At 35.6% G+C, this 25856-nt stretch overlaps 2 protein-coding genes across 5 annotated transcripts in view; both read left to right on the top strand.

The window, feature by feature from the left end:
- The window catches only part of ACMSD (aminocarboxymuconate semialdehyde decarboxylase), a 28589-nt gene extending 27233 nt beyond the window's left edge, over nucleotides 1-1356 (top strand). The window contains exon 10 of the mRNA XM_014055031.2: nucleotides 1139-1356. Coding sequence (XP_013910506.2) covers nucleotides 1139-1201 — 63 coding nt within the window. The 3' untranslated portion in view covers nucleotides 1202-1356. The remainder of the gene's footprint in view (nucleotides 1-1138) is intronic.
- Nucleotides 1357-5003: 3647 nt separating this feature from the next.
- Nucleotides 5004-25856, top strand: part of CCNT2 (cyclin T2) — a 34896-nt gene continuing 14043 nt past the window's right edge. For 3 of the 4 annotated variants that reach the window (XM_014055037.2, XM_014055038.2, XM_014055036.2), the window contains exons 1-6: nucleotides 5004-5278; nucleotides 8577-8658; nucleotides 12489-12617; nucleotides 19487-19547; nucleotides 19835-19897; nucleotides 24247-24292. In XM_014055037.2, coding sequence (XP_013910512.2) covers nucleotides 5004-5278; nucleotides 8577-8658; nucleotides 12489-12617; nucleotides 19487-19547; nucleotides 19835-19897; nucleotides 24247-24292 — 656 coding nt within the window. Of the gene's footprint in view, nucleotides 5279-8576; nucleotides 8659-12488; nucleotides 12618-19486; nucleotides 19548-19834; nucleotides 19898-24246; nucleotides 24609-25856 lie in introns of all 4 variants that reach the window. The other variant, XR_001312848.2, reaches the window with a different exon arrangement.

Raw genomic sequence — 25856 nt, 5'->3', positions numbered from 1 at the left:
AGGCAAGAATGGAAGAATTTATAAAATGTTATTTTTTCATAATAACTGTTCTGAGTAAGTGAGAAACAGACTATAATACCAGCACCATTCCCCAATGCTTGGAGTACTAGGCTGCAAATTTTTAAAAACCTAATAGGAAAGAACAGAAGTTCAGTATAAAAATTCTAAGGTTATCATTTCAGTATTATGGCAGTGAGATTTTAAAGTAAAATACCTACCTCCAGAATAGAAGAAATGTTGCCTCTTTGGGCCATTTACAGTAAACTTGCTTTTCCCTACCATAAAGTAGACATCCATTCAAAGCCTGGCAAAGAATTACTCTTATTATTATTTTTTATATTATCACCCACTGTCATTTAAAAAACTGTAGGAAATTAATTTAATTATTTTAATGTATGATGAGTAACTGAGTAGAAAACTATCAGGAACTGCAAGAGCTGCAAGTTCGGTTTTTAAAAATTTATTTAATTTATATGCAACCTATCTCACTATCATTTTACAATAGTATGTCAAATTATGTCAGGAAGCTTTTAAAAAGTAATTAAAAATTTCAGTGGCAAAAATTAAATGATTATGATTCTGTATTTGAAATAGTGGGCATTTTTTCGTGAGAAGATATTTAAATAGTCACCAGGAATCAGCTATGATTCAATAGAGTTTTTACCTTATCCATGCCTTTTTTGCATCAATTTTACTTTTTGATACATGCCCTTATCTTCCAATCCAAGTTACCTCTCAGCATTATTTGATAGAATAGGAAGGACTGAACATTTCTATTGCAATAACGCTGATATCTGATGGAGATATATTGGTAATTTGCTGGGCATCTGATGCAGCATAAAGTGATTTTAAAAAATCATATTAATCTGAGAATAAGATGAAGATACAATTGACAGGTTTTTCAGGCATACCTATCCATTGTCTAGCTGTTCTACCCACTTCGTTAGCATGTCCTGAGAAATTCTGAGAAGCATCTACTTAATGCAGTTCATTATAATACATAATTAATTTATGAATTTATTTATAAACAGCAATTTATTGAGTATTTGACTGAGAAGTCTTCTGAGGCATCTTTTGTACACATATATATATAATGCTTGTTAAAGCTTTCTCAAAGTCTTCATTCTTTTTGTTACAGGAGAAACTCAAGTCTGGCAATGCTCTTTCATTTTTGAATATTGACAGAAAACAATTTGACTAATAACAGAACTGCTGTAATTATATATCAACATCTTTAATTTCTGAAGGACAACTATAAACATCATCTTCATATTTATGCAGTATCATGCCAATTTCAGATAATATACATGTGCTGAAAACTTGAATCTAGATTATAATAAAACCTTATAAAAGCTGTATGAGCTAATAACTTTTTGAGAAGATACATAGTTGTAAGAATTTTTCTTGTTATATGTTGAATGCGCCATTTCAACATGATATCAATGAATGATTATCACTTAATTTAGAAATTTGCCTCTCTTACACAAAGTTTGAACTGTTACACAAAGAGTTGGAGGCTTTATTTATTTGTATCCAGCCTTTTAATTTTAAAAATAACTCAAGTCAATAACATATCCAATATACCTCCCCCCTCCTATTTTTCCCACAACAACTGAGAAATATTTACTGTACTGGGTTGGTCTCATAATGGGCAAACAGGACCTATAGTAAACTTAGACAGAATAACTTTATTGTCACTTTGAATGTACACTAATTGGCATACATTAAAATGAAATTTTGTTGCATACAGCTCTCAAAAGGTCACCACTTCCAATACAACATAAACAAGACAAAGTAAATAAATATGCACATGCACACATATATGACAGAGAAACAACACAGTCTAGTCCAGATGTCTAATATACATGGTGAGAAAAACAAATCTTGCGAGTTTACCAAACCGATGGCATAGGGAACAAAGCTGTTATAGAATCTGATAGTTCTGCTAAAAATAGTTTGAAACCTCCTCCCAGAGAGGAGCAACCTAAATAGACCATAAAGTGGATGTGTGGGGTCTCTAACAATGCTTTGAGCTCCAAGCACATAGCGCTTATAAGCAGTATCCAAAACAATGGGAAGCGAGCTTCCTATAATCTTCTCAGTGTCCTTGCCACTCTCTGTATGGTCTTTCTATCTGAGGCCCTGCTGCCACCAAACCAAACAGTGTAGTTTGTTAAAACACTCTCAATTGTGCCTCTGTAAAAATGTCCAGGACAGAAGGAGAAAAATGTGCTCTCATCTGACTTAGGAAATGCAAACGCTGGTTTTCACACTAAGGATGATGTGCGGAGTAAGTGCTCAGTAAATTACTAAGGCCTGAAAGTTTATATCACAAGCTCGCTTCTGACCAAATATAATTTCCCCTTTCCTTTCTCGGTATTCACCTCCCCAAATCAGGCAAGATTATTTAAGTATATAAGTCTTTGACTTATGATCACAATTTATGTACTGTATTTTTCTGAGTATAAGACGCACCTTTTCCCTCAAAAAAGAAGCTGAAAATCTAGGTGCATCTTATACACTGAATACAGCATTTTTTGCCTTCACCAAAATGGCCGTGCAGAGCTTGGAGAAGGCTTTCAGAGTGCTCCTGGGGGCTGGGGAGGACAGAAATGAGTGACAAACGGGCATTTGTTTGCTCAATTTTGCCCCCGTAGCCCCCAGGAGCACTCTATAAGGCTTCTAAAGGCTATGCATGCATTTTTTTTGACAAAAATGGGCTCCATTTTTGCGAAAAACAGACCATTTTTTGCACATTTTGAAGGGGGCCACCCCCCACCCCCAGGAGCACTCTCCAAGCTTCATAAAAGTTATTCATGCCTTTTGGGGGGGGGAAATGGGCTCATTTTTGCAAAAAATGGGCCATTTTTGGGAGGTTTGCAGAGTGCAAAAAAAATTTTTTTTTTACTTTGCCTCTTCAAAACCTTAGTGTGTCTTATATTCTGGTGTATCTTATACTCTGAAAAAAATGGTAGATAAGTCTTTGACTATAACCACAATTGACCCCAAAATTTCTATTGCTAAGCAAGGCAGTTATTAAGTGAGTTTCATCCCATTTTACAACCTTTCTTGTCACAATTGTTTAGTGAATCACTGCAGTTGTTATGTTAGTAACATGGTGGTCAAGTGAATCTGGCTTCTCCATTGACTTTGTTTGTCAGAGGTCACAAAAAGTGATCACATGACCTTGGACACTGCAACCGTCCTAAATATGAATTGGTTACCAAGCATCCAAAATTTGACCACGTGACCATGGGGATGCTGCAATGTTTGTAAGTGTGAGAAGTAGATTTAAGTCACTTTTTTCAGTGCCATTGTAATGGTCCTAAAAGAATAGTTGTACATAGAGGAATACAGGTAGCCTTTGACTTACAACAGTTCATTTAATGACCATTCAAAATTACTATGTCACTGAAAAAAGTGGGTTACGAAGGTTTTTCACTCTTACAACTGTGGCACCATCCCCATAGTCACATCATCAAAACTAGATGCTTGGCAACTAGTTCTTATTTATGATAGTTGAAGTGCCCTGGGATCATGTGATCACCTTTTGCATCCTTCTGAGAATCAGTCATTGTGGAGGCCAGATTCATTGAACAACCAGGTTCCTAACTTAACAACTTCGGTGATTCACTTAACAACTCTGGCAGGTGAAGTCATCATATGGAGGAAAAGTGTCTTGTTTAGCAACAGAAATTTGGGGCTCAATTGAGATAGTAATTCGAGGACTACCTGTACCTGGCTGGCTTACAGGGGTATGTGTGCTTTGGCTTTCCATGTCTATGGAAACAATGAATGGAGAAATCTCCAAGTCCAGTAACAGGCATCCTTCTGAAAATTAACCTTAGAATGTTTTTTCTCCAAGTCATGACATTTAATTTGGCATTATGGGATTTTTTTTGAATTTAGAGAGTTTTACAAAGCAGTTGAAATGAAAAATATCCACAGAATAGTTTATATAAGACAAGCCTATAACTGGGTGATAAATGAAAATGACATTTTACCATTATTTTGAAGAATGTTTTCACAAAAAACACCCGTCTAGCAAGAAACACATGAGATAAGATAGATTACATTAAATGGAAGTGGTGGGCGATCCTCTCGTGTTAATACAGGTAGTCCTCGACTTACAATAGTTCATTTAGTGACCAAAGTTACAACATCACTGAAAAAAGTGACATGACCGTTTTTCACACTTACAATTGCTGTAGCATTCCCATGGTCACGTGATTTACATTGGGATGCTTGACAACCGACTCATATTTATGACTGTTGCGGTGTCCCGGAGTCATGTGATCGCCCTTTGTGACCTTCCGACAAGCAAAGTCAATGAGGAAACAGATTTACTTAACAACCACGTTACTAATTTAACAACCGCTGTGGTTCACTTAACAAATGTGACAAGAAAAGTGATAAAATAGGGCAAAACTCGCTAAATTATCACTTAACAACATAAATTTTGTGCTCAATTGTGGTCGTAAGTTGAGGACTCCCTGTATTAAATTGCATTGCCTCCATCAAGATACTGAAATATTTTAATGCTGCTAAAGTGCATCGTTACACATAGACCAAAAGTAAGATTAAGTCACTTATTTACTATTATGGCTGAGTGGACTCGCGACAATTCACGAATAATACCTTTTTTAAATATTATTTTTGACCCGTAAGAAAAATATATGGAGAGAATAAAAATTCCGAAGAAATCAGGAGGCTTCTGCACGCACGAAGCAAGCGAGTTCCCTTCGCTGAACTTCTATTATACTGATAAACAGTAAAGAAAAATCTTCAGCGGAGCTTCTATAGGGGGGAAAAAAAACAGCGTCAGAGAGAATGTCCTCCGACTCAATAGGGGCACTATTTAAAATCGCGCTATAGTAGTCTTCCGCCAGCCTTTCCTTCCGCCCCACCAACTCTATGATTTATTAAAGCTGGAGTATTGCAGAGTGAGTGAGAGAGACCCGGTTTGGCCGCGTTTTGACTGAACTCTCGCGAGAGATGCCGCGATGGAAGAGGAGGAGCCCGGCGCGCCGGCGGCGGGTGCTGCTTCGGGAGGAGGAGGAGGAAGTGTCATGGCGGCGGCGTTGAGTTCCGGACCTAGCGCGAGTTCGGGGTCGCGGGGACCTGGTGGAGGCGGCCTAGGAAGTTCGCGCTGGTTTTTTAGTCGGGAACGGTTGGAGAACACACCGTCGCGCCACTGCGGCGTCGAGGCCGACAAAGAGCTCTCCTACCGGCAGCAGGCGGCCAATCTCATCCAGGATATGGGCCAGCGCCTCAACGTGTATCCTTAGCGGCGGGCTCGTAACGTGTGGGGGGGGGGGGAGAGGCCGGGGGCGGGGAAGTGAGTCAGCGGGGAAGGGAAGAGCCTTTCGGGGGTGAGGAGGGTGAGTCCTGGTGGTCCCGGGGGCTCCTTCGGAAGGCCGGTCCGATGGCGAACCTGGGAGGCCTCGCCTGCTGTGGCTCCACCCCCTCGGCCTGTACTCCCGTCTTCAGGGGAGAGTCGGGAAAGCGCCACAGGCTCCCCCGGGACTGGAGGAGGAGAAGCGAGGCCGAGTTTTGGCGCCTGCCTGCCTCCCTTGGGCTCCGGGGCGGGTTTAACTTTTTCCACGCAGACACGCGCGAGTTGGCTTGTTTAGCCGCCCCACTCCCTTCGCTTGCACGGGTTTCGAGCGGGAGGGGCGTTTGGAGTTTTAGCCAGGTGCCCTTTTCGGTGTGGTTGATTGCAAAAAGATGATCGTGGTTGAATTTATAATGGTGCTAAACACGGTTTGGGTAATCTCAGATTTGTACCGTCAGTATTGTCCCCCCCCCCTTTTTTTTCAACCGGTGGATTGTTTGTTTTTTGAGATTTAATAGGGGCTGTATTGATACATTTTGTTGGTTAAACGAAATTTCGTGTCCCCCCCCCCCATGTCCTCTATATCAGTAGGTCAAGAAATTTGATGCTTTTCATGTGGTGGATTAAAAGTTTGGTGACAGTATAAGGAACAGAGGACAGTTTTTCCTCACTTTTTTTCCAAAATGCCCGATTTGAGACATTTGATGCTAATGATGGAAAATAAATTTCATCTAGGAATTGTTTTAAATGGGAAACCGGTATAAATGTTTTAAAGGAGAGTAAAACAAACTAGGCAAGTTAAAGTTCATTAAAATAAGGTTAATAAATTGATCTTTTGATATTTTTGAGTAATGAAATTAAAAATATAGTCTCTCTGGTATTCTCAACAGTTTTTCAGGAGCTTGGAAGTAGGGAATAACTGCCATCATAATTTCTGTAGTTCTGAATGCAGACTGAATTAGTTTTGACTAAATACCAGAACATATTTAATATTTAATAAAATGTAATGAAGTAATCGGAGTACTTTCAAAACTTTTTAGCAAATCTAATTTAGAGCAATATTTTGCTAAAACAAGTATTAGTTGATAGCTGTTGTTTATCATAAAATTAATTCTGCTTGTAATTTTTTATTCATTTCTATAGCTGCCTGTTTCAATCCAGTTGACTCTGGTAAACTTATCTCAAAAAGTTAAGCAGATTTGGATCTGGTTATTACTTGGATAAAACACTGCCAGAAAATCCAGAGTAATATTCTAGATTGGCAAGTAATAAATTCCTAGGAGAAGGCAGCTACTAACCACTTTCATACTGTTGGCAAGAAAATTGCATGGCTGTGTCCATGAAATCATCAAAGTTGCTTCAACTTGAGAGTTTCAATCAGAGTTCTTATGGTTCATGTAATGCAAAGCTGCACAGGCCAGATCTGTTAGAACATTTTTAGAAATAAACTGGTTATTTGACATTTCACATATTGCTTGTGAAATCTGTGAAAGTAGTGACAACTGAAAAGGCGAATGGATTTATTTAAATAAACTTTGTGAATACTTAATGTTTAAAGTTAACACATTTTCTAGTTTTTATAACTCTGATGGTAGTTTCTAATTATTTTAGTTTCTAGTAGACAAAATGTTGGCAGAAGATTATTTCTGAACCATGCCATTACTTAACATGAATGCTGAATTTTAAAACCCAACATTTTGTAACAGACACTGAAGTTGTTAGCTTTTGAAGTAGAATAACCTGAGTTCTAAAAATTCATGCCTAAGTCAAGATGTGGTTCTAAAACTCAAGTTATAGAATAATATCTTTTAAAATGGCACTATGGAAAAAATAATTTTCTAAAAATATTAATGTTTAGTATGTAACATTAGCATAAACTGCATCTGCCTTTTAATGGAGAGCATCTGGCCCTTTAAATCACAAACCAGTCTTATCTGCCCAGAGGGAATTGTTTGATCCTAAAAGCCAATAAAAGAAAAGGGAGTTCTGTCAGGTTTTCAGTAGGAAAAACACTGGTGCCTTTTGAAAGAGTTGACTGGATTTACATGAGGGGTTTACCTTAGACAATGAGTTGGTTGGCTACAGCTGGAATTGCATTAGGATTAGGGCATTAAACATTTAACTGTGTCTTGTGTCTGTGGAATCTTATATTCTTTTGGCACCTATAATAAAGTGGATTTATAGTTAAATCCTGGAGTTGCTTTCTAGGGCCCACCTCAGCTTGGCTGAGGTATTGCTTCCCTGAAATTTCATTTGTTTTCCCCTTCGGTAGTTTAGCCAGACCAAAGGTGTGGTGAGGATTTACCCTTAAGTCCTCTCCTGATTTACCAGAGGACTAGTGTGGAAGGATGAATCTGGTTTATACTATATGCTGCATAGATGACTCAGAACTGAAAGTGCTTGAAGGGAGGGCCTAATCCAACCCTAAGGATACTTTCTTGTTACAGCCTGATTTTCCACAATTGTATCACCATTGTAACTTTCCGTCACTTATTTCAAAAAATTCTTGGACACCTTTTTATTCTCTGAATGGATTTTTCAGTTGGGGCATAGAAGACAGAAATTTTACTTGTGTAACTGGATATAATCATTGATTTTGATCCAGGTTTTATTTTGCCAATGTGGGCAGCATAGAGTTCATCTCAGAATATTCTTATTATAGAAGAAGAATGCTATAATGTCTGTATAATATTGTATACTCCATTTTGGAAGTTCCCTCTCAAATGGATTTTCTGTGGGCATAGGGCACTGCCTGGGGACAACGATGAGGAAGATTGCTGTTCAATGGTCTCCACCTTTTTCATCTTGGTGGCCCAGTAGTGGGGGAGGAGATGATCCTGTGAGAGTGGTAGATGCATGTCCTCAGTTCCATTTGCATGAGCAGCGGATGCACTTGCCCGCCGCCCTTGCAGCCTAATTCTGAATGGATGGCAGCCCACTAGTGAGCCACAGCCTGGAGGTTGGGGATCCCTGTCCTAGTTGATTAGAAGACTTTTGCAGATAGCACTCTTGTGTTAGAGAGATCTATTTTAATAAACTTCTTTAGTCCCATGAAAATTATATTTGAATTGATAACTTGAAAAAAATCAACTTTTTTACAGACCAGCTGAATGCAAGCTTTATTTGTTTTTATTTCTATAGCCACTCATCTCTACAAGGGTCTCTGTTAGTGTATATTATAAAAACATAAAACAGTTAAAATAGAGCATGCGTATGTAGTATTTCCTTGACACAGTTTAAGATCTCAACTTACAATAAACACCGCAATTGTTTATATGCACAGGTTTTATATGCACCATTCATTCACAAAATTCAATAGAAATGTAAGTATATCTCAACTTGACATAACATGTACCTGGAAGTGGCTTTTGAAATATTATCCTGTGATTCGTGGCTTTAGAAACATGGCGGGATGTGTTAGTTTTATAATATAAGCTATTTATAGTACCTTCTTTGTGATTAGAAAGTATGTGTTCTGGACAGATTCCCAGAAGAGTTTTTTTAAAGATTTGTTTTTTATCAGGGTTATAATTTGCTAATAATGGGCAAACAAGATATATCAGTATGAGTTAACAGCTTTTTAATATATATTTGATTGCTAAATCATGTTTTTTGTAAACCAAGAACTACAGACTATGGAAACCAATAACCATATGCTTGGTATCAAAAAGCACTTGAGAACAAAAGGGGTTAATCAGAAATCCCGATCCCAAACTAATAAAATAAAAGATTTAACATCTATATTCAACTTGTGTCGATGCTATGAAAATAACATCCATATGTTTCGGAAAGAAGCTGAAGCCTAATTCAAATTTTGCACAAAATTAAAAAGGGATAATGTGATTTTGTGTATCATTTATTCAGCTTCATGAACTTAGATGGAATTGTTTTCTCATGGGATGCTGCTTATTAAGTCCACTAAAAGTAAACCATATTAGCATTTTCAGAAGTCACCAGGTTAGCAATGAAAAGATAAAGGCTGTAGTTCAGACTAAACTGCAGATACTTTAGTAGTGATAATCTCAGTGTAGCATGCTTTTCTGAAGTAGATGCATTTCTCCCTGAAGGTATTTTCTAAAAGCCTAGTTTAACAATGACAACAAAATAGTCCTGGATATTCTTTAGACAAAAAAACACAATAGACTTTAATGTAATCTGGTAAAATGTAATTGCAGGCAACTTGATGTTTGGGATGTTCCCCTGTGTTTTTTTTTAAAGGAAGTTCTCATGATACAGAATTCTACCTCTAGATACCATTTTATTTTCAAGAACTGTTCTGAGATAGAAAACTGGAATGATAGAGTTATTAAGAGGGTTAGATAGGTGGGAAGCTTTGCCATCTAGTAAATTGGAGTTTTGAGGCTAGCCATACTCTCCTCCTTCATTGTACAACAATTATTTTACAAGTGCTCATTGGTCAAATATTTTCTGCTTATATGTTAGTTAATAGTAAAGGAATACATTACAATAAAAAAATATTTGACTTGAATAAATGAGTTATTGTAGTTGTTGAAACTGACATACAAACTGTTATATTTCGGGATCCAAAGTAGCTCATCTGTATAATGAGACATTCTTCACAATTTCCATTTCCGTAGTTCCACAGACAGGCTATGGAATTAAAATAGCTGGGCTGATACATTTTATTTAGCCACAAACAAATCACAGTGTATTGTGTATGAGCCCATTTATGAGTTTGATTAAAAATTAAAACACATATTTCTCATCTCCCAAGAAAACTGGGCGGGGAAATCTTTTTGAAATACCTAAACCTTGATAGCAGTGAATGGAGGCAAGCCTGTAGGGACTATATATGTATAATCAACTATTTAGAATTTCAGTAAATGTAAGCATAGCTATAGGAGGAGCCGTGGTAACACAGTGGTTAGAATGCAGTATTTCAGGCTAATTCTGCCCACAGCCAGAAGTTCGATCCTGCGCAAGATTGACTCAGCCTTCCATTCTTATGAGATTGGTAAAATGAGAACCAGATTGTTGGGGGGCAATAGGCTGATTCTGTAAACCAGTTAGAGGGGGCTGTAAAGCACTGTGAAGCAGTACATAAGTCTAAGTGCTAATGCTATTTTTACTGTGAGGAGGAGAAGTAGCATGTTTTATGGAATTAAAACAAAGTATCTTTTGATATAGAATTATTTTTTGGAAAATGTTACAACTTAGATGCTATCAGCAATAAATCTGCCTTGTGTATATGGTAGTATTGGAGTCAATATTTTTTTAAGTGAAACTCATAGGAAATATATACTATATGTTTGAATGTATAAATTGCACATTACTTAAGTTCTTTAAATAGAAATTAACCAAAATTGAGAGCCAGTTTGATCTAAATGGTTAAGGCACTAGGCTAAAAACTGGGAGACTATGAGTTTTAGTCCTGCCTTGGCATGAAAGCCAACTGGGCAATTCTTGATGGCTCACAATATATTATAGCAGCAGTTCACTTTAGTTAAATTCATACATTGAATTAAACAAATTTTCCAATGTCAAAGAACCTGGATCCAACTATATTAGAAACAACTATTTAAAAAAACAAAGCACTTTTTATATTTCATTAATAATAAGTTTTAAACGCATAAAGTTAAAATTACTCTGCATCCCAGCTAGACCAGTTGTGGTCCATGATGTTTGGTTGACAATTACTGAATAAAATCATAATAAGGGTTTTTTTTGTTTTTTGTTTTGCTTACCAAAATATATGAACCCAATCCTTGTGGTTTGTAAACCAAGACTTACAATTTACTGTTAGGGATAGACCAGGTCATGACAGCTTTTTAAACAATTTGTGAATTCAGTCAGCCTGAAGAAAAAAGTATACCAGAAGAGGACTCTGTAGATTGAACTTCAGCCTGTTTGTTTTCATGGGAAGTGTTCCTAAATGATCCTGTGTAGCATTTTGAAAACTTTACTGGCAGCCTATGGTAGATGTAATAAAGCTAGATGCTGTTTGCCTGTGCTATTTCAAATTAACACAATGCCCCAGATCAGAAGATGAATTTATATTATGTTAAGATCAAGATTGAAAAGACAGTCCTGTAGAACTTTTCCGGATGATTCACCTATGACTAATTTGAGGAATGTATTGTGAGCTAGGGATGGGAAAACATCTTTTAAGGCTTAAGCGATGCTGAGTTTGGGTTGGATAGTTGAGATCTGGTCTTCTTTTGTTCTGATATTATTCCAGCAAGTCAGGCTGGCATCTGCAGAGGTAGTGGGAACTGCTTTGTGATATACCTCTTAGCAACTTGGCACAACTGCTAGCAAAACATCAGAACAAAAGAAAAGTATACCACAGTCACCCAGCCTGAAACCTCTCCATTGCTTCATTGGTGCTGGCCATTAAAACATAACAACAATATCTCTCCCGAGGCTGTTTCCTGATATTTAGTGATAATCCCAAAGAACTGAAATGCACTAAGGAATCCAGTAGAATCAATGGATTGATGTTATTCCACATCCAGCTGCAGGTTAGAAGTGGTATAAAAGGTGGTATAATATTATACCACCTCTAGCTATTGATTTGCACTACAGCGTAGTTCACTTTTAAGAGGAAGCCAATAAAAGAGTGAGCTCCATGCTCTATGAGCTTGTTTGCAAATATTTCATTGCCCAACTGACTAAGTTTATGTTACCTAGTTGAGTAATCAAACAGCAAGCAAGAAAGCTCAGAGCACCAAGAACTCCCAGGTCTATCCATAAGCTAAAGCTAATTGTCTTCTGTTAAGACTGGTATTAGTTGGAGAGAGTTTGACATGAGAAGGAATATTTAAAATTCCAAATTTAGGCACTTACTAGAATTTTTGTCCCGGCTACAAGATGAAGATTAAAATAATTTTGTTGTAATTTTGTTGCACATTGAAAATCTAAATAAAATCAACATTGGTTGGGATCAGCATTGTATTGGGCACAAGTCAAAATAAATGCACCTTTTGATTCTTCACTTCTGTTTTAAAATTTTTGGAAGAAAGTACAATTGGTCTAATATTTTTAAATGACAAAATGAGACATACAATAATTTTCAGTGTTGACAAGACAGTATTAATATACTTAGTTAAGATGCTCCTAGTGACCAGTAGTAACTAATCTTATAAAGTATATGCTGTAATAATGTTTTAAACAGTGCATTTTTTACCGACAGATTATCTCTCCTACTGCGTTATTTTTGGCTGCGAAAGTAGAAGAACAACCACGGAAACTTGAACATGTTATCAAAGTAGCACATGCTTGCCTTCATCCTCTAGAGCCCCAGCTGGACACAAAGAGTGATGTATGTTTATATAGAGCTTTAATCTGATTTCAGTCTATGAATCAGAAGAGGGATTTGCCTATTTTTTTCCAAATGAAAGGTTTACATGCTTTCACTTTCTTTGTTAATTAACAAAAATATTTTTATTGTTTCTCTTTTTTGAGAAATTTAAATGCAAATGTAATGCACTTCTACTTAACATTCTACCATTCTTAAAAATTATTAGCAGTAGGCTAACTCAGTAATCATCAGAAAATGACTTAATATAATTTTCATTGAGTAATCTTTTTACATTTTTTGTGACAACTTATGAAATTATAAAAAAGGGGTTTCCTTGTTCTCTGCTTCTAATTTACTGTCAATCTCCATTAATACTAAAGTGTTTTGTAAAGAAATGAAAAGTCTTTAGAGCATTGGATATTTTTCAGAATAATAATTTTATCAACCTTTAAAAATATGAAGAAAAAAACTAATACAAATTGAGATAATGTAAAAAGTGCAGAGAAAAAAGAAGGAACGGGGAAATGGAGTAAAATATATAAAAAGTGAAAAAAGGTGACTTCCCTATTTATCATGACTAGACACAATTTCAGTAACTTACTGTATTTTTCAGAATATAAGACGCATTGGAGTATAAAATGTAGCAAGGTTTTGAAGAGGAGTTTTTTAAAAAAAAAAGTTTTTGCATTCTGCAAACCTCCCCAAAATGGGCCTGGGTTTGTTTGTTTTTTGTTTTTTTCAAAAAAAGGGCATAAATAACCCTTAGGAGGCTTGTAGAGTGCTTCTGGGGGGTTGGGGGAGCCCAAAAACGAGCAAAAAACGGGTCTGTTTTTTTTTTGTCAAAAAAAGGGCACGGATAGCCTTTAAGAAGCTTATAGAGTGCTGGGGAGGGGAACGGACTGTTTTTTGCTCATTTCTGGCCTCCCCGGCCCCCAGGAGCTCTCTGAAAGCCTTCTAAAAGCTATGCCCGGCCATTTTGGTGAAGGGGCGGAGTTTCAGGAAGCAAAAAAATGCTGTATTCGGTGTATAAGACACACCCAAATTTTCAGCCTCTTTTTTGAGGGGAAAAGTGTGTCTTATACTCCGAAAAACACGGCAATATCTTTTCTAACATTTCAGCCAAAAATCTCATCCCAAATCTCATATTTTATCTATTAGCAAATAATTAAGCCTCATTATTCAATCTTAATCAGCAAATGCCCATTAAGAATTACTAGAAATAACAATATAAGAAATAACAATTTGTATTTTAACTTTAAATAAATTAATTAATTTTGTACTCCTTCATTTACAGTATCTTATTTTTCTCCTAGATACAGTAAAAAAAATATTTTCACATATCTACAAACAAATCTTTAAAGCCTCATTATTCCAAGTTAATTAAGAAAAATTGTATCAGGAGCTGCTAGAAATAACATTGAAATAACATCTTTTTTTTTTTTTTTTAAATATATTTTATTCAATTTTCACATTCCATTTGCAATCATTTATATACAGGGTATTCACTATAAGAAAAGAAAAAAAAAGAAAAGAAAAAGGGAATAAAACGAACAGATAAAAAGGAAACACAACTCATCATTCACAACCCCACCTAACCCTTCCATCCTCCATACACCCCATCTACCCCCTCCAACTTTCCTTTCTCCCTCTAACACTCCCCTCCTACTTCCCTTTCCCCTCAAACCTTCCTTCTCCCCTTACTCCCCAGACACCCTCCTTACATTCCCCTTACTCCTTACATTCCCCTTACTCCTTCCTTACTCCTCCCTCTTCCTTCCCTCTACCTCCCTCCTTGGTGTATGCCTTTATTCGAGTGTTGTTTGATCTGATAAAGGTAAAATGAACCAAGGAAAAAAAAAAGAAAATAATATAAAAAAAAAAGAACCACCGTATATAAATACATTCTTGTTCTTATTAAGGCTATGTTAACACCCCCCCACCCCACCCCCCCACAAATCCCCATCCCTAATCCTCCCAACTTCCCAGGGCCCACACCTGGCGCTACCTTCTGTCTAAAATATCTTGTGTACATATGGATTAAAAAATAAAATAAAAAATAAAAAAATAATATATCAAAAGAAAGAAAAAACAGAGAAAAAACAGAGAAAGAAAAAAGGGGAAAAAAGGAAAAAGAAAAGGAAAAAAAAAAAAGAAACCACTCTTTGTGTTGATCTCAGCCCCCCATCTTTATCTATGTTTAAATAGTATAAATCATTCTATCTATATTTTATTCTCGTCTCTTACTTCTTTGCTATTTACCCCAACCTTCTGTAGGTTCTCCCGTTCCTCTTCCTAAACCTTATGATCCCTTCCGATAAAATTTAAGCAACGTGGTTCATGCCATATATTCAAATATAACTTTACAGACAAATAATCAAACTTTCCCTTCTGGTAAAATTTTACACAGGATGAATGATCTTTCTTTACCCCCTTTTCAAACAGTAAATCTAAATAATCTAGCCAAGCTTCCCCTTCTTAGTAAAATTAAGCAGCGTAAATCAGATATTACTTTACACAGAAATCAATTTCTATCTTAAGATAATTCCAACCAACTTCCTCTTCTAATAGGATTTAAATAACGTAATTCATTCCACATGCGTTTTACCCTTTTCCCTTACTTGTCTGAAGTTTTTCCCTTCAAGTAAAAATTAAATAGCATGGGTCATTCCACATATTCGAATACTTTCAGCAAGAGTCAGTTAGCCTTCTATTTTAAAATAGTCCCTTCTAACAAAGTTTAAACAACATAAATCATTCAGCATTCTTTTTACACATTATCTTAAAATAATCCCAACCGACTTTCTGTTCTAATAAGCTTTAAACAACATAAGTTTTACCCTCATCCCTTGCTTGTCTAATGTTTACCTCAAATAACGTAGTTCATTCCACATGCATTTTACCCTCATCCCTTACTTGTCTGATATTTACCACTATCAAATTTATACTAGCATTTGTTTAAAATGTAATTCAGAGCAATTTCAACCAACTTTCCCTTCATATAAAAATTAAGTAACATGGATCATTCCACATATTCAAATAATACTTTCAGCAAGAATCAGTTATCCTTCTATTTTAAAGTAGTCCCTTCTAACAAAGTTTAAACACCCTAAATCATTCCGCATTCTTATTCCTCAAGCATTTTGAAATGTCTAAATTCTCGATCTCCGTTTTTCTACTTCTCCGAGGGAGGAGGGGCTACCCCCTCCATCTTGCAACCACATGGCCAGCCGCTCGGCTTCTCCTTCCGCTTGTCTCTCCACTCTTCCAAACGCGTCAGGAAGTCCCGCCTTCAGAATCCTACAATAGAAATCTTGAGCCTCCGAAACAGAGTTAAGACGAAATCTTTGATTCTCAAATGTAACCGTGATACCGGCAGGGGCCTCCCATCTGTATCGAATCTGTTGGCTCCTAAGCTCCTTAGTTAAAAAGGCGTAATCCCTTCTTGCTTTCAGCATCTGAGAAGGAATATCTTTAAAAACAATCAGGTCTTGGCCGTCAACTCGGAGACTTTTATTATGAAACTTTTGCACAATCGCATTTCTAGATTCTTTTGTAGAGAAATGTATAATTATGTCCCTCGGGAGCTGTCGCTGTTCCGCTATCAATGAGTTCTGGCGATAAATTTTCCGAATCTGCCAATCAAAGTTAAGTCCCGGGCTTCCCAGCGCATGGCTGAAGGCTTCAGCAAAGGTCTGTTTCAAATTCTCTTGCTCCTTTTCACGGAATCCTCTGACTCTTACCGCAGATGCCTTCCTATTAAAATTTATCATCATAAGCTGTTTCTCATTGTCTCTAATTTTCTGTTGTAAAATTTCAATATTGGTAGTCAAATTAAAGTTAGCCTTCTCCAGACTTTCCAATTTGTTTTCTATTTCAGCAGAGTAATCTGACAGGGCAGACACAGCTGCAAACGTATTCGCCTTCATTTGATTAACTTTAGATTTTAAATCATCATATAATTCCAATACAAATTCCCTGATTTCTTTCTTAAAAGCGTTAAGCATTTTAAGGAGATATTCCTGTGTTAAAAGTTCCCCAGCAGAAGGCACAGGAGACAAAGGCTGTGTTTCCAATGAAGATTCTTTAAATTCTTTTGTAGCAAGACGCTTCTTTGACTTGGGTGGCATAATAAATAAGCAAGTAAGCAGAGCTTCGCTCCCCTCTATTTCCAAAGAAGAAAAATTTATTTTGTTAAGGAGCAGTCTGCAGGAAGATAACACCGGCTAATTACATCAATCATCCACGGAGAGAAATCGCCATTTTGAGGTCTATTTAGACAAAGAAGTCTCTAAGTCGAATGGTGCTGGTATTTACGATAGTAATAAAAACATAAATCTCACAGGGGTGGGACCCGCCCGTATCAATTCTAGCTTGAAAAAACTTTGTCTTGTCCTGGGGGGGGCTAGCCTGTCTGGGGCTGCCAAAAAAAAAGGCAGCTGAGAAGAAATGGCTGGAGATAAAAGCTCCGCTTCGGCCGGATCTAATCTCTTTCCACAGCCATAAAAGAAAAAAGGCTGTGGCTTACGATTAGATCCTAACCTACGGGGCTATCCTCCCTGCCCCTTTCTTAGCCAAAAAGGGGTGCTATCTATGATCTTATTTAGATATACAGACCAGATCTCTGAGGAGCTCGGTGGAGCCCTCCTCGGCAACAGGCCACGCCCCCCGGAAGCGGGCTGAAATAACATCTTTAATCCCTTCAATTTCGCACAAATTAAATTTTTATCTTCTTTGTTTCCTTTCAATTTTAATACCAGAACTTATCACTTCCCCTAAAAATATAACAAAATATATTTATAAATATATATTGATATTTATTAAGTAATATCCCAAAAGCTGATTTCTTTTTCTTTATCTTTTCTCAGAAATTCCTTATAAGTGTAATACATATCTTGCAAATCCAAACTAACAAAGTTATCCAAATTATCTTATTTGAAATCTACATATCCAAATCATTTTCCTTGTTTATTATTTGTGTATACCTCTCTGCTATTAAAACTTCAGCCTGTTTCATTTGTAAGACCCATGTAGCATCTTTGTCAGCATCATTGTTTTGTATTCTGTCAATTTAAATCATATGCAAAGCACCCTGATTCTCTCATTCAAAAGATGACATCCATTCAAAGGCTCATGCATTCTTTTGTATCTTTTGTTTTGAACCTGTTTTATAGTATCAAACAATCCTAAGAGAAAGTTCTGGTACTTTGTTACAAAATATCCTTGAATTCTTCCAGAGTTGAAATACTTTTTTTTATTATGTATTAGTGGGTTTTGTCCTTTAATTGTAATCTTTATGGGTTTTTTTTTTGGTTGCCTCTAGTAACTAGCCTTCAAGGTCTCCTATATTTTTCTCTAATTCATAACATTTTCCCAGGGAAATGTTTCTTATTCTTAAAATCTTCATATATATTTTAATAAGATTTTAAAAACCACAGAAAATATTCTTAAAATTATTTCAAAATCCTATTTCAAATGACTTTCCCCCTTGTCCATGTAAAAGCTTTTGAAAATTAACATTTAAATCACTCTCTTGCTGTTTGTTTTCTAAATAAAAAAGTTTTTAACTTACATGAAACTTATTTTGCCGAGGATTGAAGGAAATCACCAGTGTAGTAAAACCTGGCTTTCTGAATTTTTTAACATCTAAAACTCAGTGAAATTCCCAGTGAAAGTGATTAAGAAAGGACTGATTGAACTAGTGTCCATTTGAAGGCTTTGAACTGTGGCTTGGGCAAAATGGTTCTTCCAACTCCCATAACTCTGAAACCCAATGAAGACCACTGTTTTACAGTATCATCATTGGGAGGTGTATGGAAAACTATGGGCAATCCCAGGTATTCCTCTTCATCAAGAAAGGAATTTTGGAATCTCTGCTCTCATGGAGCATTTTGGCATTGCTTCCCCAGAAATGAATTGAATGCTTTATTTAGCTGAATGTGATTAAACACGCAAGGAATTTATCTCCAGTACAGAAGCACTCAGTGTACTTGCAAAGCGACACAGAAAGTAATAGTAATAATAATGGTTGTAATACTGTATATTTTCCTATTCCTCCATTCCTTGCTATTTTGGAAAATAATACCTGAAGAATGAATTGTCATACAATGACGGAAGCAACAGAAAGTATTGGAGGAAATATTGTGAACCCTAAACTCTTCTTCATCTCATCAGGCTAAAATAAAATTGGAAAGTAATATTTGAAATAATGGCAGGTGACAGGGATCTCAGAGTGCAGGGCAGCTCTGCTGGGGCTTTCTAGGGCACTACCATACTGGGGTTTCCTGGGTGGTGGCTGCTTTGCAATGCACTGCAACAGTGCAGCTTAGGAACTTTGCACTGTGCAGCTAAGGCTTTCAGGGATGATTGCTACAGCTCGGGTTTCTTGGAGCCCAGACCTACAGTGTTCCAAAAAAAATCACTGAATTACCGCATATTCTTTCCCTGACGTTGTGCAGCACCACAGCACTCCCCCCTCAATTTGTGAGACCTGAGTTTGGGGACACACACACTGCCATGCCCTCCCCATTCCCGTGCAACAGCCCTGCACTCTTCCTCTCTACTTCCCATTTAATGTCCATGTGTTTGGAATTACAACAGCTAGCACTAGATTGCCATCGCTAAACACTTTACAACCGCATTGTTTAACAACAGAAATTCCAGTCCCAATTGTGTTGGTAAGTTGAGGACTACCTGTACCTATTTGAAAAAAATAAAATTTTGAATTAAAACTGCTCTGTTTTCTGTCCTCCTGATTTTTAGCTGCTTCAGTTTTGTTACTTGATCAAACAATGTACCTAAAATAAGCCCATCAGTCTTTTTGAAATCATTATTGGTACTATTAACATGTTAAAATTATATTAATATTTCAGAATTTGTTTCCCAATTTTTAGGCATATCTTCAGCAGGCCCAGGAATTGGTTATACTTGAAACAATAATGCTTCAAACTTTAGGTAAGCATAGTAAATGCATACAATTTTACATTTTACATCCAATAACGAGTGGCTATTTGTTTAATATATTTAAGAGGAGCCTTGGTAACACAAGCTATCTTTTAAATATATATTTATGTTGCTCTTTTCAGAATTATACTAGTACATTGTGCATTTTTATTAGTTCAGAAAGTATTCAATACAATCAATGTATATTTTGTGATTATTGAGGTTATTGAGTAAAATTTAAAGATACAGTTATGAGAACATGTTATATAGTTTGTGAAATAACACATTTAATTTTTCAGGTTTTGAGATTACCATTGAGCATCCACATACAGATGTTGTGAAATGTACGCAGTTAGTGAGAGGTCAGTAACTATTTAACTGATTTTTTTCCCCATCTCACAAGGGAGATAGTGATGGTGTGACTTACTAAATTATTTGTGGAATATTATTCTTGTGAATAAAACACTAGAGGTATTCATTTTTTCTTAGTTCAGTAAATATGCTTAAAATGAAAGAATTATAAATTATAAGCGTGTGGGGGGGTAATTTTAAAGTTACTAAACTGAAAATTGACAGCTACTCCTGAAATAAGCATATTTAATTCAAAGTAACATTTGAATACTAAAGTAAATTTACACATTGTGCTCATGTCCTGCATATGGATATCCTGGTATATCTGATAACTCTGGCAACCAGTTACTGGGGACTATATTTTAAGTCTTTACTCCTTCGTAACATTCCTGTAATACCATAGAATAAGAAAATATGCTTCCAAACCCACTTTTTTTTCATCTTGCTTATTACTGCATAGAAAGTTTATTACTGGAATTGTTTGCAACTGTATATATTTGTTTTGTGGTGAATTTTATTTTCACAACATTGTTTAGGGTTTTTTTTCTAATCAGTTTAATTAGATTTAATTAATGCCTGATTCAGTATTTCTCAACCTTTACCACCGGCTGTTGAATTCTGGCAGCTGAAGTCCACCCATTTTAAGATTGTCAAGGATGAGAAATACTGATCTAATATGCATGTAGGTTACCCCTCGCCCCCAGGTCAGAATCTTAGTATCAAAGCATTAAACATAAAACTGTGACTTACACAACTTGGTATGCTGTATAATGTCAGCCAGTTAATCCATGGTATCCATCCACAAATGTATTAATTGCTCTAAATATTTGTATGTTTAAAAATATCCATTTCTAGAACTATCATGGTCATTCGTTTGAATGTTAATCATTGTTAAGGAAAAAAGTATGGGTGTGATATGTTATCTTTCATTAGTGTCTATCACACTCATATGCTCAAGTGATATCTGCATTAGGAGACTGCAGCTTTGTGTAAATTAATGCTGGATTGTGCCAGCACTGATTTATACTTGTTCTTATTTTATAGTAGATGTTGTTTTGTGAACATTTTCTCAGAGGTTGAAATACGCATTTTGATCTTTCTTATTTAGAAATACAATAAGAATTCACTGATGTTTCTATTGATTTTGGAAACATGTCTGAATTAGTTCAAGTAAATGCCAATTTTTTCTTTATTTTGAAATAAATGGTATAGTCAGTTGCAAGAAAAATCTTTAAAAAGCGGTTCATATACTGACCACTTTAGGAGAATTTTGAGAGAAAAAAAGATACCAACTCCCTGTTTTATATATGAGGATTTATAAAAGCATTAAACATAGACTCTGTTCAGTTGTTTTTATTGAAGGGGAAAGGATGGCGCTTTTTTTCCCTTTGCTATTTTTTATTTTATACATCCACAAAACAACCTTTAATCTTTAAAAATAAGGAAAATTCCAAAAAAGGGGAAAAATTAATGTATGCTTTATATTTATCAATAGTCACTGACTTTATGTTCATACTGATCTCCCTTCAGAAACATATGATAAGCTAAATCTTCTAATGCTTCTTAGACTAGACTTATTGTGTTTGCATGCCACAAAAAGCATAACTTTCTATGTGGGTTTCAAGTAAATATTAATACAAAATCTTTCACTGCATTGATATGAGCCGAGCATTGGTAGAATTCAGTTTCTGAACATGGGTAATTCACTTTTAACCTTTAAACCATGGTGATTTCATTTTAATAATCCAGTAATGGCTTCCACTGAATTTAATGGGACATATTGCCAGATAATCATAGGATTATCTACAGGTTCACTGCCCTTTTGCTTTTCTTGTGGTATTCTGATTCCTTGTGACAATTATGGAATTAATGGAGGAGAATAACTGGAATAAAGAATCTCTAAAAAGAGCAGGATGGATACTGTGAAATGCTACACATGTTGAGTGAAAACTCGGTTTTAAATTTGAAACAGTCTGCTTTAATTATTCAGTCTTTTAATAAATATTTTTAGTCTTTTGATCTTGAAATTCCTCCAAAAAGATCCATATAGGCTATTTTACCATCCACCAATAGAATTTGGTCATTTTTGAGGCAGTTTATAATTTTCATAAGCAAATTGTGAGTATAATTTGTAGCACTTTGAAATAACATGTACTTTTTACATACTTTTTGTTGAATGACCTGTTTAAGAGAAAATAGAAAATTCATAATCAAATGTAACTAATTTCAGAGGACATTAGCAACCGTTAATATTTTTTCTATTGTAAATACATGTATTTTATTTAATTTATTTGCCACCCATCTTAACAATCATACAAATCTGAGTGGTTTACAATCTGATAAAATATAAAAGATTAAGAAAAGTAGCTAAGATAGGAGAGTCTTACAATGTAGTAGAGAGGTGAGAACTTGGATTTAATCTTATAGCCATCTCCAGGAAAACACTTCCCATTTGGATTGCAGGCCAACTGGCAGAGCCATATCTTAAGGTTCTTACAGAAGGCTAAAAGGATGGGTGGAGGCAGACCTCACCTTGAGGGTTATTATGTTGCTGCAGAAAAGTCTCTTCTTCTGGGCCTTTGTTAGCCAGAATTCCTTGAGCCAGTCAGGATCCAACTCCTGGCTGTGGGCAGAGTTAGCCTGCAATACTGTGTTCTAACCATTGCACCACCATGGCTCTTTAAAACATCATGATCTTAAATTCATGTGATTTTCATATTGTAAAATTTCCAAACCCAGGTATAAAATATTGGTTATTTTCTTACATGGGACACATAAATGATTTAAATCCAGATTATTGAAGAACTATACTAAATTATCTTTCAAGTGTATTAATATCTGATGCAGAGGCTCTCCCCTAGGCTTTTTGAATAGGAAATATAAATCTCTTGAACTTTCTCAGTGACACATCAATTATTATTACTATTTCTGATCTATCCAGAGCTTAAGATTTCTAGATTTGTAGAACATTCCCACCTTGTCTAAGGATTTTTTTTGTCCCTTATGATTGCTTAATACTTTGACATGAAAGTGTTTTTAATTCAACAAGCATTTAATTTCTTGAGTTAATGTCACTTTTCATGTTTATTTAATTTAATCTGAAATTTTATTACCCATATTAAATGTTTTTTAAGAAAAAGAATATACAGGTATTTCTTGACTTATGGCAGTTGTCAACATTTAGTGACCGTTTGAAGTTGCAATGTCACTGAAAAAGTGACTTATCATTTTTCACACTTAGGACCAATCCAGAATCTCCAAGACCGCATGATCAAGGTTCTTGACAGCGGACTCATATTTATGACAGTTGTTGTGTCCTAGGCTCACTTTTTGTGATCTTCTGGCAAGCAAAGTCAATGGGGAAGCCAGTTAACAACCCTATTACTAACTTAACAACTACAGTGACTCACTTGACAACTCTGGCAAGAAATGTCATAAAGTGGGGCAGAATACACTTAACAGCTGTCTTACTTAGCAGCATAAATGTTGGGCTCAAATGTGTTTATGTAAATCAAAGACTACATGTAAAAAGTATATATAAAATATTCACTTAATTTTTAGTATATACAGAATTCATGAGGAACAAACAATTACATATGCATAACTAGTTATTCCATCAGTCCTTCCTTCCACCTGTTTTGAGACCTGCCCTGGTCACTCAAAATTCAGGCAATGGAGAAGGATCTTTAAAAAGGACGAAAAGAATTGCATTTTCATTGTCTAAATAGAAGTCAAGTCTGTTAGCAACATTATCATTATTGGTCCTTTTAAAAAATCATCTTTACATTAAATATAATTCAGAGTTAACTTACATTTGTACACTTCAGATTGAATTTGAACTGGAACATCCCTAAATGTAGCCTTTTTGGGAGACTGCTGTAAAAAGAAGTAAGGCATTGAGAGATCAGCGTGTATAATCCTGACTTTAAATTTTACGTTGTATTTCAATACCCACTGAATGCACAATGGCGTTTTCCCCATCACTGTGGCAGAGAATGTCCTTTGAAAACAAAAGGGACTCTTGTTGAATGTACTGTTTACACTTATTTCCTTATTGGTAGCACTTGTTCTGTGGATTGAATAATATAAGCAATTACATAATTGACATGTCAGCCTGAAATTATGCAAATATTCAAGTTAGTGGATTTACCAGAAACATGTAGTTTGTTTTAGCCATAATGTTAAATAAGAGAGAATGTTCTCAGTTTTAAAGAAGCAATTAGTTTTCCTGGTGGAGAAAATGAAAATGTTGTGCAATATTGGGTAATTATTTTTGCAAGTAGCTTTTGAGCATCACATACATGGCATTTTAATAATTAATTCATTGTTACTGATGGCTAATTATTTTTCTTTCTTACAGCAAGCAAGGATTTGGCACAGACATCCTATTTCATGGCTACCAACAGGTTGTTATCCTGAACCTCTTTGTTGCACTGTTGTAGCACACTATAGCTTCCTTTACTGCAGGGTCCCCTACCTGTGTCTAACCCTTGTTGCAACAGGCGACTGGGCTGTCTACTGTGGTGGTACCTTCCTGTTTGCAGTGCGGTGTATTGTACAAGGGCCTAACGGCACAAAGGGGTTAAATGCACGATGTGAAGTGTAGTGGTGCTTTCTGGTGGCATTTTCTCGATTGTGAGTGCATAAGTCTAAAATTGGTAGCCTGAATAGCAGCTAAAGATTACAGAGAGATAAACTTAACCTAGAAATCCGAGCTTCTTGGTAAGTACAAAGCTGTTTTTAGTTTACCCTTGTAGTTAACGGCAATTTTTTTCTTATAAAAATATCAGTTTGTTTTTAAAAAAATGAAATTAAGGCATTAGTTAAAATACGTTCTTAGATACATTAGAAACAGCTTAAATATTCCCCATTGCAGAAGCTATCTGGTTCTGTAATGTAGTTATTGTCTTTTTTTTTTTAAGCCCCATTTATTACTTAACTGGTCAGATACTGTCCAGTGAGTCTTCAGACTTAAATAAAAGTAAAATATTGCAGTGAAAAACGTAACCTTGGTAAACATATCAGAAGAGAAAGGCAGAGCAAGGAAGATATTTAATGCTAAGAAGCACAGCATAAAACACATAGTAATTCATTTGGTAATTTTGTGGGTAAAAGATTTTTAAGAATTGGGAAATATTGTTGTTTAATTTCTAACTTAGTGTTTCTGCCTTGAGACAATCAAAGAAGAAAACAAAAGAGAGCTAGAAGTAGATTAGCATGTATGTAGCAGAAAGTAAAATGGGATTAAGGATTTCATCTGGAAAATTATAAGAAAAAACCTACAGGAAAATGAGATATCCTGGGAACTTTGAATTCAATTAAGATATTAAACTTAATAAAAAGAAAAAAATCTGCAAACTTCATTAAAGTAATTGGGGTGAATGAAAGTGTGGCTCCAGTGTCACCTGATTATCTTAAGAAGTTACAGTAGTTGTGTGGCTGAAAGGTGGAAAACTTTGGTGACCTTTCCAGAGCTATTTTTGGAGTGTTTGAAATAACAGATATTATTTAAATAATAAGATTAACATTATTATGTATAAAAATGCATTGTTTTCTTAAACAATAGCAATTAAAACATTCTATATTTCCTGGCTGGATTTGAAGATAAAAATTCAGTTTTTCGTTCCTTGATAGCTTAGTTATTATCAGTGACTTTCAAAATAAAACAACGATGCTGTAAAATCTAGATGAGCCAATTTTTGCAAAAAATGTTATATGCATTAATATTTTGGCTTTTTTCAATATTGAGATGTATGTTTTAAATGTAAAACAATATTTCCACGTGTTTAGCACAAGAAGCATTCAATTCTGTTACATTTCTTAAGATTTTAATTTTTTTAATAAAATCCAAAATTTGAAACTTAAAAAAAAACAAAACTATCCATAACAATTGCCTTGAATATATGTTGACAAATTCTTTCCCCTTGTTTTTTGTCTTTTCCATGATTGACCCTTATTCTTTCATTATGA

This window comes from Thamnophis sirtalis, unplaced genomic scaffold (genome assembly GCF_051295495.1).
Source record: "Thamnophis sirtalis isolate CommonGarterSnake01/CBP01778 unplaced genomic scaffold, rThaSir2_p1.2 scaffold_1, whole genome shotgun sequence".
Lineage (NCBI taxonomy): Eukaryota > Metazoa > Chordata > Lepidosauria > Squamata > Natricidae > Thamnophis > Thamnophis sirtalis.
The sequence above is the reverse complement of the archived record's forward strand: the minus strand, read 5'-3'. Positions and strand labels throughout refer to the sequence as shown.